Below are 16,386 nucleotides of genomic sequence, written 5' to 3' on the forward strand. Positions count from 1 at the left end.
TATGCAGAATTGCTTATCAAGCCTATGAAACGTGTTCAGTGGAAATCATCATATACAAAATCTCATACAGTGTTACTGTCAACATTTATTACTGAAGCAAATGTGGAAATCAAAGATTAGAAAGAACTAATATCATATTGCATTAAGAAGGAATTCATAACTCTTTGTTAATGGTTTAAGAACATTTTAGAGTATATAGTATGTCTTGGCCTCTTTTCAAACAACATAAGCACACAAATTAACTTAATGTGTCCTTGGTCTTCTACTCCGCTGCAGGCTGTTGGTCATAAAAGACATAAATAGTCTAGATGAAGGAGCACTCCTGGGTCTCTGGTGAGAATGAACTGGCTCTCAGCGATGGTCACAGCAGCTGTGAAGTGGAACGCTGAGACGGTGTTGCTTTGCATGTTAGCACCCTCAAGTGGCAATGATATCAAAATGCAGACACGTGTCCCACACCTGTGACCCCCAACTTTTTTTGTTAAGCGCCTGCCCGGAATAGCTCAGACAGAAGTAGTGGACGCCCTTTTTGGTCTCTCATTTCACAAAATATTACAGTAAACCACACTCCTGTCACACATAAAAACTAAATATGTATTGCAGCGTGTGCTCTACATTCTAGAGCAGAGGTGTCAAACACATTTTTAGGGGTCACTTACAACGCAATTTCATTGCTTTTATAATTTGCTTGGTGGTTTGGCCGGATGCGTCTTTGTTGCCTGACCTGCTCTATGGAGTTGGGCTCCGGCGAGCAGCGTGTGAAGTCCTCCAGAGCTCTTTCAGCAGACGTCATCTTCTGCTGGGCAACAGCCCGCTGGGTCTCCTGAGCGCAATGCTCCTCCAGCATGACTAAACTGAAGTCTGCCAGCGCCAGTCGGAGGCGCAGCAGCCGCCGCACGGCTGCCAGGGAAAGGCCACGACTCTGGAAAGGATAAGAAGTAAACTGTCCATGTTGACTTGTGTCGTTTTTTGTTTCACACACAGGCTGGAAGTCAAGATGGAGACTTTAACAGAAACTTAGAGACACAATATTTAGCTCACATTACTCATTTTCAAAGTTGATTTCAGCTTTTTTAATGTACATAAATGGACATTAATGTTTTTTTCCCCTTTTTTTATAATCATTCATTAATATTTTGTACATTAAAACCTTTTGTCTGATACAAGCCAATTAAAAAGAAAACGTAATGTATAATTTTCTAGTTTCTCATTTTCAATATATTTGATGATTAAAATCACACAGAGCTTTTACATTTCAAGAATTAAATGTATTTCCTCTTTGAGGATTATATGCCAGTTCAGACAAAATTATTTAAAATCGGGTTGTGTCTCAAAAGCGGTGTTCACCTCCGATATTAGCTTTAATGTGAGGGTGTGTAACGGCGTACAATGTAATTGGCTGCAAAAGATTGATCTGATCTGGAAATCTTCCCCCTTCCACATTGAATTGTTCTCACAAGAGAAACCTCAATGTACACAGGGTATTTAAAACCAATATTCATTATGGCAGGCTGGTACACGTGACAGAAAATACAAAAAGATAAAAGGGGAGGGAGAGGTTGTATTGTACTGGGACGCGGCACCATCTGCTGGACACACGGTGCTCTACACCGTACCCTCCAGCCTCCCAACAGCTGAACTGAGCAGCCGCTGAAGATTTATTCAGAAAACTAAAGAAAGACTTTGTGATTTTATCAAGATGTAAATGAAAGTTGTATCCAGAGGCAATGTCTTCCCGAAGTCCTTAGATAACCGTGTGTGTGTGTGTGTGTGTGTGTGTGTGTGTGTGTGTGTGTGCGTGTGTCTACTTCAGTCTAAAAACAAAGCTTCTCATTGTATAATTCATACCGTAAAGGACATTTTTAACATGAAAATAGTTTTTCTTTCCATTGCAACTCCTGCTCAGAGATTCCTCTGGATAGAATCAACATTTCTTGCCATCTGCACAGATCCTTAATCAGCTAACAGTCCTCGCCAGACTGTTTGGCAAATTACACTCCCAGACTGTAACAGTCAAGCGATTGTGCTTCTGCAGCCGTTCCAAACACGCCTCATTCTCTGCTGATCACTGTCCTCAAAAGTATCCCACGGCCCCGGAAGCCTTTTGAGAGAATATCAGCGAGGGTCAGGTGTTTCTTTACCTCCTCCTGCGGGGGAAGCAGGCTCTGAGCGTTTAGTGCCACGTGCTCCTGCGCAGTGACGGCCAGCTGCAGCTGGACGAGGCCGTCAAGGAGGAAGCGCCGTTTCTCCTCTCTGTCGGTGCTGTGGCTGGCCAGGATTCTGCAGAGGAGCATGGGGATTGATAAAAAAGACAAACATGCGAAGTGCAGGGATGTGTGAGGGAGCAAATGAAAGGGGTTAATGCGAATAGGAAAGCGTAATGTGTTCAATACTCTGTAAATCTACAAACTGTTTGTTAATGTAAGATGAGATTTACTTGTTTTATATAAATGTGGAAATGAGGGCAGGCCATTTGAAGAAGGGGAAAAATGTAAGAATTCTGTGTGTGGCAGTTTCTATTTTCTATTTCCTATCGGAGGAGCAATATGTTGAATTCACAGAAGTTTGCAGGTGTTACAGTTGGAGAACTGAGTTGAGATCAGTAGACGTTGAGAGAAGTTGCATATGACCCGGTGCTGTGTGGGTTTTTCTTCCCCCATGACCCAAAATAAAGAAAGTTATGGGATTAATTGATGTTAGACAGGCCAGCGTGACAATAACTTCCTCCACCAACACAACAATATCAAACTTTGTTACATACACTGTGCTAGTGAAGAGAGAAAAATTCTGATACTAATTCTATAGCCTACTCCTGTTCGCATTAATATTTATAGTGATTGTGATAAACACGCAGCAGGATATCTGTTTGCATCTACAAAGCTTGATGAGAATGTGAATAATATATTGAAGTGGTAACGTCATCATTTAGGTTGGAATTTTCCCGAATAGGAGGCAGCAGAGAACAGATGACATTGTGTATGTTTCTGTCTCGCACAGTCACAGTTTGTTCAATATACAGTGTCTGTGTTCAGTCTTGAGCTCAAACTTTCTATTTCTGCTGTTTTGGCTCATTGCTTCAGGAACCACAATGAGCCAAGTTAAATACACTAGTGAGATTTAAAATGGAATGGTGGTGATTGGTTTATCTAAATATGTTTAAATAATGTAATATTACATCTGCTTGTGTGTTGCACTATTCAAATGTACTCAAATTAGTAAAAAGAAAAAAAAAAAAAAGCTATACTGAGATATACAATGCACTGCCAACACACAGCATCAATATATGATGACATGTCAACCCATATTCCTCCAACAGCATTTTCCATTTGCAGCTAAACCAAGTTTACATGTCACTGTTGACTAACCTCAGACCGTGTGCACACTCCCCATGTGCCTCTGCTGCCTGCTCTTTATAGTTGAGTTCAGTGAAAGCGCTGGCACACTCTCTGAGTGTAGCACAGGCCGTCATCAGCCTCCATGTGGCCTCAGTGCTCAGCGTCTCTCTAGGCTCACCAGCACCAAAGACGTTTAAACACTCAGCGGCGCCTCTGGAACACAAGACGACACAATACTTGCTTTACATGACATACTGTAATGAATGTCATCAGTACTAATCAAGAGGAATTTAAGATTTTATTCAAAAATACTCTGAAAGCACTGCATTTAAAGTTACTGTGTGTTATATTGTAGTAGGAACAGTGGGATGCTGGTGGCACTATTAGGTGGGATAGCACAAAGATTTCTTAAAAAGGCCTTTCACAAGACTTTTTCTCTGGGCTAATTCTGTGTTCCCTCATTCAGTTTTTGCGCCTGCGTGTTAAAGAGGCAAGGCACAAAGATTATTATCGTAGGTGCCAGTTTAACCAGCCCCACGCCGGTGGGAGCACATACACAAAAAGCACATCAAAGTCGACAGGATTTTCCAAACTGGTGCGCTCTTACTTTTGTTAATGATTCGGAAAACTGTCCGCAAAAATCGCAACAAAATATGACAAACTGGCCAGTCAAAGCAGATGGGATTTTGGTGAAAAACACACAAAAACTCATTCCTATTCATTTATGCTTAATACTTTGAGTCTAAAATAATAAAGAAATAATCTGAATGATTAACATTTCAAATTTACTGAAAGTAACAAGCTGTAATACCATTTGGCACCATAGGATGGTGTAGTGAGTCAGTCTAACAACCTTGCTGCCATCCATCCAACAAAAGAGGAAACCACAGCAGCTTCTGGCCGGAGTGACAGGAATGTGAAAGCTGAAAGCTTTTTGCAATAACTAACTTTGAATCTCTAAATAATTTTGACAAACTACTGCCACCCAGTGCACAAAAAAGTAGCATCACTTCAAACTCGAATACTGTAACATAAATACACCGCATGCACAGAACACCAAGCAGATGTAATATCTAAATAACCTACATGTGTAATCATCAATTTGATGAGAGAGTGTTGAGTTTACCTCTTCTCCAACGAAGTAATCAAATATGTGAGCTCTGGCACTCGGTTTATTCGTTGCTCCAGGATGAGCTTCAAAGCTGCACAGCCTTGTTTTATGATCTCATCAACCTATAAATTTCAATGAAGGGAAAACATTCATGACGACCACGTTGCATTAACACTGTAAAAGTGCTGTTTGAAGCAAATAAATCATTACTTTGGTTTGGTCCTGCTGCCCTACTACAGCTGTAACCTTGGTGAGGGTGAACTGGTACCAGAACTCCTCGTCTCCTCCCAGGACCCGAGCCTTATCCAGCAGGATCAGAGCTTGAGCAAAGTTCTGCTCCTCGCATGCCAGACGGGCCAGGAAGATCACACTCCTGGAAATGGAAGTCTGATCTCCCAGCTCCTGAATGGAGAGAGTTGAAAAACGAAGGCAAAGTAAAAAAATATATAGTTTTCTCCTTGCTTGCATTGTTATATAACACAACCAAGTCTCACACTTTGGTTTCCTCAAATTGACACTAACACCATTAAAATGCAAACTGCATTATACGAGACTGATGACGAGATGTAGGACAGCCAGATCTATATTTTATTTAACTCACTATTGTGTTCACATAAATAAAACATATACTGACATATCTATCAAACTATGAACTCTGTCAGAGTTCTGGTTTAAAACAGATTTAAAGAGGCAGACGTCACTGTCATCCTCTGTCACTTCAGAAAACCCAGGGTATTATTTCCAGCTGACGACACACTGCTGATTAACACTTAAACTGATACACACTTGACTTTGATACACTGACTATTTAGTGACTGCTATGAAACAGTCAGCTATGAGACAGGACCACCACGGAGAGAGACATAGGCCAAGATTTCAAGAGAAAATACTTCGGTTTGGCGTTTACCTCTACCATTTATTTATTTTTCAAACTCACCTTAGCAACCATGTGGCTGTCTGCTAGTAGCTGCCTGGCTGACTGATAGAGGCCCATGCTGAGGCAAACCTCAGCTTTGTCCACCCAAATCTCCTGAGCACACACACTGGAACCATGTGGGTGAGACGCTGCCTTTTTGTCTGTTTTCTGAAAGGAAGAAAGGAACTTTTTCTAATAAAGAGGCGTTTCTTTCACATTTCAGTTTTTCATTCAATACAGTATCACACAGACAAGAATTACGACTTGGGTGATGGGGTCAGGGTGAGGCCTAGGTAGGTGCCAGTTACAGTTTAAAACCATTCTAAGTATTCGTACTTCATATAAGCACACAGTTTAACACTATTTTTTCCTTCTCTATAAAAAAGAAAGGATATACAGTTCACATATAATGCAACTCTTTCACCATATGTGACAAGTAGTGATGTTCTGAGGATGGCACTGGAAAGTTACGCACACACACTCAAACACCACAAGGTGAATTAAAGCTGCGATACAAGGTATGTTTTATATACTGTATATATTTTAATCTGACATTGACTCCAGAGAAGTATGAAAGAGAAGATTAAAAAAAGTAAAAAAAAAAATAAAATAAAAATCACGATCATAAAAAACAATGTCCATCATGTACTGTTCAGTTAAAGCATAACACCCATCCAGGTTTACGAGAAAAGTAATGTGACTGTTATGGACCTAATCGATTAATCATAACTTACTGTCACATCATAAAAGTTCCTAATTTCAGCAGACAGTATATTTTTTTTTATATGTTCTTACCAATCATCCTCTGAGAAGTGATACAAACAGTGAATTAAAGTCCTTTCTTTAACGTGTCGATGCAAAATGAAAACAAAGGCGGATCTGTTTTCGGAAGTAGCAGCTAACCTGGTTCGAACCACCGTCGAGGTCTCTCCTCTTCCGAGCCACGGCCATGGCTTTGTGGCACCTGCAGTCAATGGATGCAATGTCACGGATTATAAAATATGTACAGGCATTAAAGTTTTATGGCCGAGTTCACGTACCCAATTTGTTCTTGCTCCTGGACTGCACTCAGAGTCATGAGTTTCTCCTGATACGGTGAGAGCGTCTCCAGACCCAGCTGAACACAAGTCCTCAAAATTCTAATTGGCAACAAGGGAGGGAAATGAAATTAACGTCACAAGGTGACGGACGGGTTCCTGTGCATCCTCAAGTTCTGGATTTGTAAAACACACCAGCTGATTAACAGCTGACATTGGAGGGTTTAAAGGGGCATGATGTCAAATTTACGTCAAGCTTCTGTTGTGTGCTGGGAGTCGATGAGTCGGTTTATCTTCTATGTTACTTTTCCTGGCTTTTTATTTTGGTCAGTAGTTGCAGTGTTCTATGTATGATCATGTGTTATTAGCTGAGAATCTCAGCTGCTGTGTCCTGGCTTTTGAGACTTTCTTAAAGTGTGTTTTTGTGCCCAAAATGGCTTCATACAACATTTTTTCTTGCGTGGGATCGTGCACATTGCCTGTTCACAGGCCCAATTTGTGACATTGCATATATCGGTGCTTTTACCTGAGTCTGTAGAGGTCAGACAGGCTCCTCCAATCCAAAAGGTCATGAGCAATGGTTTCGGCAAGGTGCAGTACGGGCAGGGTCAGATGGTCGAGTGAAAGTGAAAGCAGCTCTTTTTCCAGGAGGTTGAGGTAAAACAAGCTTTGTGTCTGCAGCCAAACAAATAGGGAAAAATAAAGGCATAAAAACTAAATAGGGAAAGGCTACGGGACCCCCTGAGATTCCAGTGAATTACAGTGAAGCCAAACACTGGCCAACACACCCATTGTCACCAAACGAACTAAAAAGAGGGAGTGGTTATTTCCTCAGTTGAAGTCACACATTCAAACATTATGAGCACACATTCACCAAAAGACGGAGCAAGCAAGCGAGGAGACTTTCTTCCCTATTGGGGCTTCATACACAGACTATTGGGACACAGATAAGAAAACTATTATAAAGGGACTTGTGTATAATAAGGGACAGAGTGTCTTCTTTTGGTTTTTATTAACGATAACATTTAACATTTTTAACGCAGATGTATCTACCTCACTGCTCCATTTTACATCACCCAAGATTCTGTGAGTAACACTGATCCAGAACAATGTGCAGCTGAGCTTTCTGGTATAGCGCCATCAGATGCAAAGTGTTGGATGCGAGAGAAAACATTTTTCTGACCCTGAGTGAAAATGTGGGTAAGTGAGAAAGCTGTACCTGCTTTGGGATGCTGTCTGCGTTGATACAGTGAGGGCTGTCGCTGGTTTGGAAAATCTGCCTGGCCTGGTCGGGACAGACGAAGCGGGCCCATTCCCTCGGCGTGGAAGGTAGTGTCGGATCCAAGACCACATGTTTCGGTCTTTCCTCCACAGGGGTGGGCTGGTCAGGCAGACACACGGGACACTTAATTTGTTGTTTGCTCGTCTACAGTCAGTTACAGCTCACCATTTACCTGACAAACGCAACAACTTTATATCATTATTGCACAATGATCTGACTGTTTGTCTATCTATGTGCACGTGTAATAAAAACATAGACAGAGTTATAACTACTAATAATAACTACTATTATAACGATTGTTTCAAGTTATTGTGGGAAACTTTTCTCTGCTTCTTAACACTCGTTTTTTGGTTCTCCTTTCGGTTGCTATCCTGATATTTCCATAAATAGTGTACATGTATGCATAACATCAACCCACCCGACTAACAAATTAGTCAATCCTTCAATTAGTCAACCATTGATATTGATAAACCAACCATCAACTAATGGCATGGGGCTAATACTGATGTGTTTGTCAGTGATATTGTGCATCTTTATTGAAAAATAAATAGGTAAATAATAAATAGATTTCACCTACATGACAGTTTGTCTTCCTTAAAGGACTTAAATTCTACTGCAACTTGTACTACCGCTACTTCAGCGACTGCTAATACTACTTCCACTTCTTATACTACTACTACTACTAATATCATTATTACTACTACCACTTCTACTTCTCCTATCTTTACTACTACAGTACAACTACTTCTGCTACACTGCTACTCATACTTTATAAAACTTCAAAGTAATAGAATTATTGTGGGAAATCAGACGAGGTCATCTGTACGACATGCACAACTCACATCTTTCACTTTTTTGCCTTTGCCCTTGTCTTTGCCCTTTCTGGATCCCGGAGAAGGAGAAGGCTGGACAGTCTGACTCTTTGCCATCTCACTGGAAATCTCACAAGCCACTGAGATCGAAACCTGTGGGGTGGGTGGGGTTGGGAGTGGGGTGGGGGGGAACCACTTATTCCACATCGGAAGCCCGTTCTACACTCACAGTGAAACGGTGAAAAGTGACTGCACCTGCCATATCCTGAGTACAAAGGTGTACGCTCGCAGGAGGTTGAGCTGGTGCTCGGGCGATGTCTTGTCTGTCATGACGGCGAGGAGCGCGTGCGCTTGGATCAAATAGTCGAGGCGACGCACCTCCTTCAGGCTGGACACATTTTCTCTGAATGAGGAGTTCTGGACTCCGACCAGCGACTCACATTTCACTGAGCTCGGGCCTCGCCGTGTGGATGCATCCTCTGGAGGAAAGACACACATCTGAGAGTTAAAGTTAACTCAGAAGAAAAGTAATATATACCTGCAAGCATAAATGAAAACATAATTATAGTAGTTTTAACACTTTAACAATAAAGCCAGAAAAAGACTGAAGCTTTTTGGAAGTTTGTCTCTTGGGGGATTTTTAATGGGGCTTTCAGCAGGAGACAAAAAAGACGTTCTAAAGGTAGCTGTTTAAACAGTGTCGTGTTTAATCTCAGTTATTTTATTCCCACATGAGCTCTTGATGAGAACTGAGTCCTTGTGTGGTCATTTTAGTTTCCTCAAGTTGGCATTTGCTTTGTGACACAAGAGTGCAAACAATGAGTTTTGATGTAACAATAAAAAAGCAGGCCCCCTGACATTTCTGCTGTTTTTGATGCAGTGGGAAACGTTGACATCTCCCGACAAATAAAGTGAACACAGCTGTTGAAGGACTCCTGGGATATCCTCATCCCGTTCCCATGTGGTGAATCCTGAAGGGAATTCTTCTACCATTCCCTGAAGATTATACGGTGCGCCGTCGCACAAGCAGCAACACTAACTAAATGTGTCACGATATGATGAAGAAAACAATAAAATGAGCGATACCTGCTGCTCCTGCCTCCTCGGCTTCCAGCTGCAGCAGGATGTCTATGGCCCACTGAACTTGGTGTTGGGCGTCGGCTTTGGGGAAGTTGTGACAGTACAGCCACTCGCCGAATTCCAGCAGGATGCAGACCTTCAGCCACTGAGACTCCGGACTCTGATCGCAAAAACATCCAGCGGCGGTCAATCATTTTCTTGAATTTTAATTGAAAATAAAAAGTAGTCTTCGGCTACTCAAAAATATGAAAATAGATTATAAGCCTTTGTGGAACTTTTCAGCTTCAATCATTTCTGTTCATTAAAGCTGTGAATCGGCTCTATTTTTAGCTCTTTGTCAAAGATGTCACATTCAATTCAGGGCCCTTCTCTCTGCGGTCAAGTTTCAGCCATCCTGCCCGCGCCATTCAGTTACAGCTTTAATGCTATTTTTTTTATCTTTTTGTGTAAAATTGTACGAAAATGTCACGATCAGAAAGTGGAGAGGATTTATTTGTAAAATGTGCAGAGCTTGAGAAGGTTGAGTTAAGTAGAAATACATGATGAGTTTACGGATTGGGAATAGGGCAAGGGAGTGGTGGTAGCCATATGAAACCATATCCTATATTCCATATACCCTAGAATTGTAAGTAAAGTTAACTTTGGATAACTAGATATAAGATGAGCTTAATTCAAGCAAATAATCTTAAACCAATAATTTTATTTAAAGAAGAACATTTGTTATATGGTGGCAATAGTTGACAAGGAGGCAACACTTGTTTATTTTGCTTCTAGGAATAATACAACATTATTTTTTTTAAGAAACCTAAATTAAACAACCTTTCTGTAATCACTAGGATCTTTCTGCAGATTACAAGAAAAATTATGCAATGACATGTTTTGTCCACATGATGGTGCAACAGCCTTTCACACAAACACAGTTCACCCTCACAGCCAGACGTCGGAAGATCATTTAAAAATCCATCTCCTGGTTCTATTGTTTAAAACAATGCAGAATACTTCCTGCTTGATTTGCATGAATCCCATGATTTGTATTTATGTTTTCAAGAGTAAAGACATTACCATGAGAGAGGTGATCGCTTTCTTGTAGCAGGACAGCTGTTGGGCTATGGTGCTGGCACACAGCGCCACCTGGTGCCACATGGAGGAATTGCACTGCTCTCCTTCATCTTTCAACTTCTGCATGTCTGACTGGATGCTCTCCCCCTGCCGTGCTTTCACCAGAATTCTATTTTTAAGCAGAGATCTGAGGAAAGCACAGACCAGTTTGATGTCTGTCTTTATGTGTAACTACACAGTTACTTTCCTTTTTGTGTTACTCACAGCTGATGCGTACAGCCAGGCATGTCTCTTATAGCTTTGTCCAGCAGCAGCAAAGCACTTGCAAAGTCGGCATTGTCAGTGTAGATGGTCAGCAACAGACCATACATGGCAGCTCTCAGGGATAAATCTTCTTCACCTGCCCACAGAGGTACACGAAGAGATTAGTAGTTCATGGCAGGCAGTACCACCAACGATATTACTGCGGCAACACAGCTACGCCTCTGGTAGAGGTTCGGGGCCACATAAAGCGCAATTTGACCTCAAGTGATAGAACCAATAAATTATAGCATTATAATCTCTAAATAACTAAAACTCTAAATCTATGAGCAAAAAGGTATTGATATATCATTTGGAAGGTTACATATTGTGTATTGAACTATCATTTTACAACACGTGACAAACCTCAAATTTGAATTACAACTTGCATACCACAATGGATTTCTATTAAATTATTTACGTCTTCAAAGGCATAAAACATTTGGCCACATGTAGCTGGAACTCAAAATATTGTTGGCAAGTCCAGTCCAAATAACTTCTAAAATTCTAGAAATTATATTTTTTTGTATGCATGTTTCTACATCTGTGTAGTAATCCCGATCACCTGAACTGATTCACCACATGATACAGACTAAAGTGCGTCAGTGCTGGTCAAATACATATATTTACTACAGTTCATGACATCATTTTTCACATCTGGAAAAATGTCATTGGACTGTAAATTTCATTGGACTGTAAATTTAACAACCCAGATTATGAAACTCTAGTTCTTTTTTTTTCATAACAGTAGGCAGAATTTTTACAGTCAAATTATTTTGGGACTTACATGTGGACTCATCTTTTGAACTGCCGAGAGGCTGTTGCGCCAAGGTCAGCAAACTCCTCACTTTGCTCGGTTTCTGTCAAAGAGAAGGAAAAAGCATCAATACTTGAGTTACACCAGGACTGGAAGGAGAGTGCGAGCAGCAGTGCAACGTGCTGGAAGCTACAACACCTTCCCGTGGTCTACATGTGTGTTGCCGAAATATTTACACTGAGACGCAACGACTGAAATTGTCCACATACAGTGATAAAAAAGTTACTTCAGAAAAAAAAAAAGAAATTCTACTTTAAAATCCAGTTGTACTGTTTCTCTGGTCTATGCTCTCTATTTTCATGCTATTTTGGGTAATATATTGAGTCCTTATTTTGGTTTTTCTTTCGGGTGACATATGTTTACACCGTAGGAGGGCAGGCGAGTCAAAACTTTCGATTCCACTGTGTGAAGCTCATTATGACTTTGACTTGAACCAAGTCCCAGCCTGCGACAACTATTGTCTTTTCACACTGCACCCCCCCCCAACAAAGCTTTGCCTCACACCAAGATCTCTTCTTATGGCCAGAATTCCTTTTACACTATTATCTGAGAATCCTCTTGGAATCCAGAGGTTAATGAGTTTACTGGATTTGCACACACATTATGTTCACACTGGGACTTTCCATCCGGGAATGTGAACATCCCGTCATTCTTGTGATAAAACAACACATGACTGTCAGAGAAAGCTTCTTTTTTTTTTTTTTTTCTTTCAGCATCCATCACATTTTCAACACTGCGTCAAGCACTAAAACCATCATTATAGATTCTAACATAAGACGCCTTTAATTATGGAATTGAAGCTCTTCCGCAGTTCAAAAACTGTTTATCCCCCCGGCTGGAATTGCTGTCCACAAGCGGAGCTGCAGAGATGTTTGAACACACCCACAAGTTCTCCCCCATTGCGGCAGCCTCAGGAGAGATTTTCTTCAATTTTATCATCAATTAAAGATAACAGGGTGGGTTTACAAACTTTGACACCGATTTCAGTCACTTTGACAGCAGCCAGAATAAACTGAGAAGAAAAAGAAAAACAGGACAAACACAAAATCTGTAAAAGTGAAAAACCAAAAAGTAGCAGGACATGAAAGGCTGGTTGTGACTGTCGCTCACTTCTTGTTTGGCTCACTTGCTGTTCTTTTTGTTGTTAACACTTTATTTTTTTTAGGGGGGGGGGGCTGAACTTTTGTCCTATCAGCAGTTGACATGTCTAAAAATGAAAAGTTCTTGGAGAGATTTGAAAAGGGTCTGAAACATTTCTGTGGTTTTCATCGTCTCTCTGCTCAGGTGTCGAGTTGTACCACTAAGGCAGCTGTGTTGTCAGACATAACAGAAACCCTGGGTGGCGGTGCAGTTGTGTGCAAATTGCAAAACTGCTGAAAAACAGATCCAGTAAATTAATAATGATTTCACTACATGAATACATACAGTTCTTTCAGGACTGTGCAAAACAAATCCAGAGCGTTGTTTTAAAATGCAATACACAAGTGTTTGCTTGAATCATGTATAAAGACAGATCGATGTAAATTTTGACTTTAGACCTTTATATTCTTTTTTTTTTTTAACCAGTCTCTTTCAAAAATTCAAGTCAAGTTAATGGAAAGCTGAGCAATGCACATGCAATAAGAACTAACTGTACTATTACACATTTTTCAAAGGTTCTTCATTGACATTTGGGAGGCTGCATCTTTTTTTATTTTCTTGTGGACTTTTAACTGTATCGCGTCAGTGTAACCGCACAGTGGCACAGTGGGTAGCGCCCTCGCCTCACGGTGAGTGTGTCATGGGTTCAAATACGGGCCCCGTCCACCAGAGGGGTGGTATTTGAACCCACAACCTTCTCTCTGGGGGGGCTAGAGCACCAACCACTGTGGCAACATCATGAAATTAGCAGCATAACTTCATGCATTAGCAGCTTCAATTTAAATCGTAGGAGTTTCTTAATCAATCAACTATTCAAAATCTATTGATTACAGAGAATCTTACAGAGAATCTTCCTCCACCTGCCTGATAGAACCTCAACTGAACCTAATGGGTAAAGCTGTAATCAGATTAAAGGTCATATAATGCTTCACGCTGAGTCTGTGTACATTATTAAGACATCAAATTGAGAGAAACCATTAGAAGTCACGGAAGTTGTTTGTTTCCAATTAAATCGCTTTTTTTTGTCAAATAATACAACGGTTAAATAACTTCATCGCTACAAGTCATTAAGTACTAATCTTTAGTAATTTTCACAACACTGCTCAAAACACAGGTATAATTTGCATTTTTTTTTTGTTTGTTTTGGTTACCGCTGTTAAATGTGTTGCACACTGCACAGTCCTCATGCTCAACTTCACATTGTTTAATATTAATTTCTGCAGGCGGTAACACTCTCAAAGGAAGAGAAGTGGATTGGATATTACAAGCTGCAGACTTCATCTCCTAAAGGAGTAAACAATGAGACTCTATGGCAGGCCATGCAGCCATAAATTCAGTCATAAATACTGTGATCTACTAAACTTACTTACACAGCACTCAGGGAGTGTTAGGAAGTTTGCACGACTTTGAATGCATTATATAAGCTGTAGCGTAGGCTTTTTGATTGTATACGAATCTGTTGTGAATATTTTGTTTCATCGAAAACCTAATATTGTGATGAACAGAGCACACATGGCAGAATTTAGGAGGTGGGTAGTACTTGATCATTCCTGTAAAAATTATTTAGGATCACATCTCTGAAAAACTGAAAGAAAATGCTCTTGGTGAATGCGTGATGGAATGAAAAAGTCTGAAATCAATGTCTAAAATTAATACTTGCAATAGTGACTCCTCCAGCAAGCAACCAGATCATACTCATGTTGAGAGAAAAGGTATTGAAGCTCTGTAACATTAGAAAGTAATATATGTTCAAAATGATGGATATAAATGTGTCTTGAGATGTGCCCCTTACATTTCTTTGCTTGGTGGTATTTCTCAGGGCAATAAGGATCGCCTTCAGGTGCTGCTGGAGCCGCCATCTTTCCTCGGGGCTCTGCGTCAGGGGCAGACAAGCATTCCAGTAATGCCTTGCAGTGGTGACGCACAATGCTGGATTGTCTGCTTTCTCTGCAAAGCTGTGGACAAAAGCAGGAAGTGGCCTGATGTGAGGTGAAAGAGAGGAGGAGCGCAGAACAACAGAGGGGAGGAGAGAAAGCGGTGGAAGAGGAGTACCTGACGCTGGAGAGGAGCACCTTCAAAGCCTCTCTGTAAGCATGGAGATCTCCACGGGACTCGTGCACTAAGCTCAGTCCCCTCAAACAGGCTGCGGTGCTCAGCAGCTCATTCACTGCAGGCAGACTGTACCTGCAGATGTAAGGAGATTAATAATAACACATTAACACTTGATCGACGATTCAGGGTCACAGTAACATGACCAAAGCAGCTGACTAACAGTTATCCACACTCAAGCTGCAGGTGGTGATGAGTTTACTAGTAATGACGTTACTGCAATAACGGCTGAATATCAAGATTTCCTCTTTGCGTTTTTTTTTCCCCACTTAAATTATATCAGAAAACACATTTTCCATTTAGACACCTAAATACAAACCAAAACCAGTTGTATACATTATCTATAGTTCACAATCCCATGTTGTCCTTTTCAGTCTTGTACTCTGTTAATTTCCTTAATATTTTTAATATTAGTTGTGTGTTTGTATGGAGTCTCAGTATGTGTATTACATTTCGCATTAAGATTTATTTAACAATATTTAACCAGTGATCCCCAATTTCTTGTGATTGCGTTCTTGCTCACAACCAACAATATTTTCAGATATTAGTCATTCTTTGGGACAACTCCTTCAGGGATCTTACATCGATATAGGACCAAACAGCTCTTGGGGTGTTCATATCCAAATATTTGTCCTAATCCCTCACTTTGCCCAAAAAACTTTATTAGTTATTTCCTGGCATTTCCCCCCAAAAAGTAGAATGTCCACCTGCATACTTGTTGTACATTTGATTGCTTGCTTTCGATTTTCGGTGTAATAAAGAAGCAAAGAGATTCTTCCAGGAGAATTGCCTCCAAATGATTGAGTTGGTGGTCGAGTGATTTGTTTTCCACATATTGGACTAATCTTCATCTGTAATTCTTGCTTTGCAGCTCATTTTCCTAATTTGCATTAATATATTTAGTTGTGTGTTTGTCGTAATTCATAGTGTCCTATCTCAAATCCATTGAGGATATTATTTCAAATTGAGGAAATTATTTTGCTTCCCACTCCAAACCATGATACAAAATGAATCATGCTGTACCCACACTGACTTACATAGTATTACAAAAAGAATAGACACTATGCTTGCATAGTATGTGTATATGATCATCCACCAACAAGCACAGCAGTGCCTGAAAAAAGGCTGGTGAAACCTGCATTTCCACTTTTTAGTTGAGCCTAGAGTTTTTTCTTTTTTTTTTTATATGAATCATGTAACATTGAAGCTGGGACACTACTTGGAAAAAATACAATGCAGTACTCGTGAATATGCACAAGATGTCACCTCCAGCACAGACAGCTTTTTGCAAAGCAGTCAGCCATCTCCAAAACCTACCTGTGTGGTTTTACTTTACAATGCATTCCTGTTCACATCCTGGCCAGTTTTTCACAAGGCAGCTTTACCCA

General features: G+C 40.5%; 1 protein-coding gene across 1 annotated transcript in view; it reads right to left on the reverse strand.

The window, feature by feature from the left end:
- cfap46 (cilia and flagella associated protein 46) overlaps positions 1 to 16,386 on the reverse strand; it is a gene marked incomplete at its 5' end in the record, with an annotated part of 54,790 nt that overhangs the window by 17,190 nt on the left and 21,214 nt on the right. Inside the window, 18 exons of the mRNA XM_080481087.1 lie at positions 725 to 922; positions 2,142 to 2,280; positions 3,366 to 3,548; positions 4,462 to 4,568; positions 4,657 to 4,848; positions 5,384 to 5,530; positions 6,266 to 6,326; positions 6,403 to 6,501; positions 6,926 to 7,074; positions 7,619 to 7,780; positions 8,524 to 8,646; positions 8,749 to 8,972; positions 9,580 to 9,733; positions 10,636 to 10,819; positions 10,897 to 11,032; positions 11,720 to 11,792; positions 14,682 to 14,844; positions 14,942 to 15,073. Coding sequence (XP_080337213.1) covers positions 725 to 922; positions 2,142 to 2,280; positions 3,366 to 3,548; positions 4,462 to 4,568; positions 4,657 to 4,848; positions 5,384 to 5,530; positions 6,266 to 6,326; positions 6,403 to 6,501; positions 6,926 to 7,074; positions 7,619 to 7,780; positions 8,524 to 8,646; positions 8,749 to 8,972; positions 9,580 to 9,733; positions 10,636 to 10,819; positions 10,897 to 11,032; positions 11,720 to 11,792; positions 14,682 to 14,844; positions 14,942 to 15,073 — 2,626 coding nt within the window. The remainder of the gene's footprint in view (positions 1 to 724; positions 923 to 2,141; positions 2,281 to 3,365; positions 3,549 to 4,461; positions 4,569 to 4,656; positions 4,849 to 5,383; positions 5,531 to 6,265; positions 6,327 to 6,402; positions 6,502 to 6,925; positions 7,075 to 7,618; positions 7,781 to 8,523; positions 8,647 to 8,748; positions 8,973 to 9,579; positions 9,734 to 10,635; positions 10,820 to 10,896; positions 11,033 to 11,719; positions 11,793 to 14,681; positions 14,845 to 14,941; positions 15,074 to 16,386) is intronic.

This window comes from Lipophrys pholis, assembly GCF_963383615.2.
Source record: "Lipophrys pholis genome assembly, chromosome: 15".
Taxonomy (NCBI): domain Eukaryota; kingdom Metazoa; phylum Chordata; class Actinopteri; order Blenniiformes; family Blenniidae; genus Lipophrys; species Lipophrys pholis.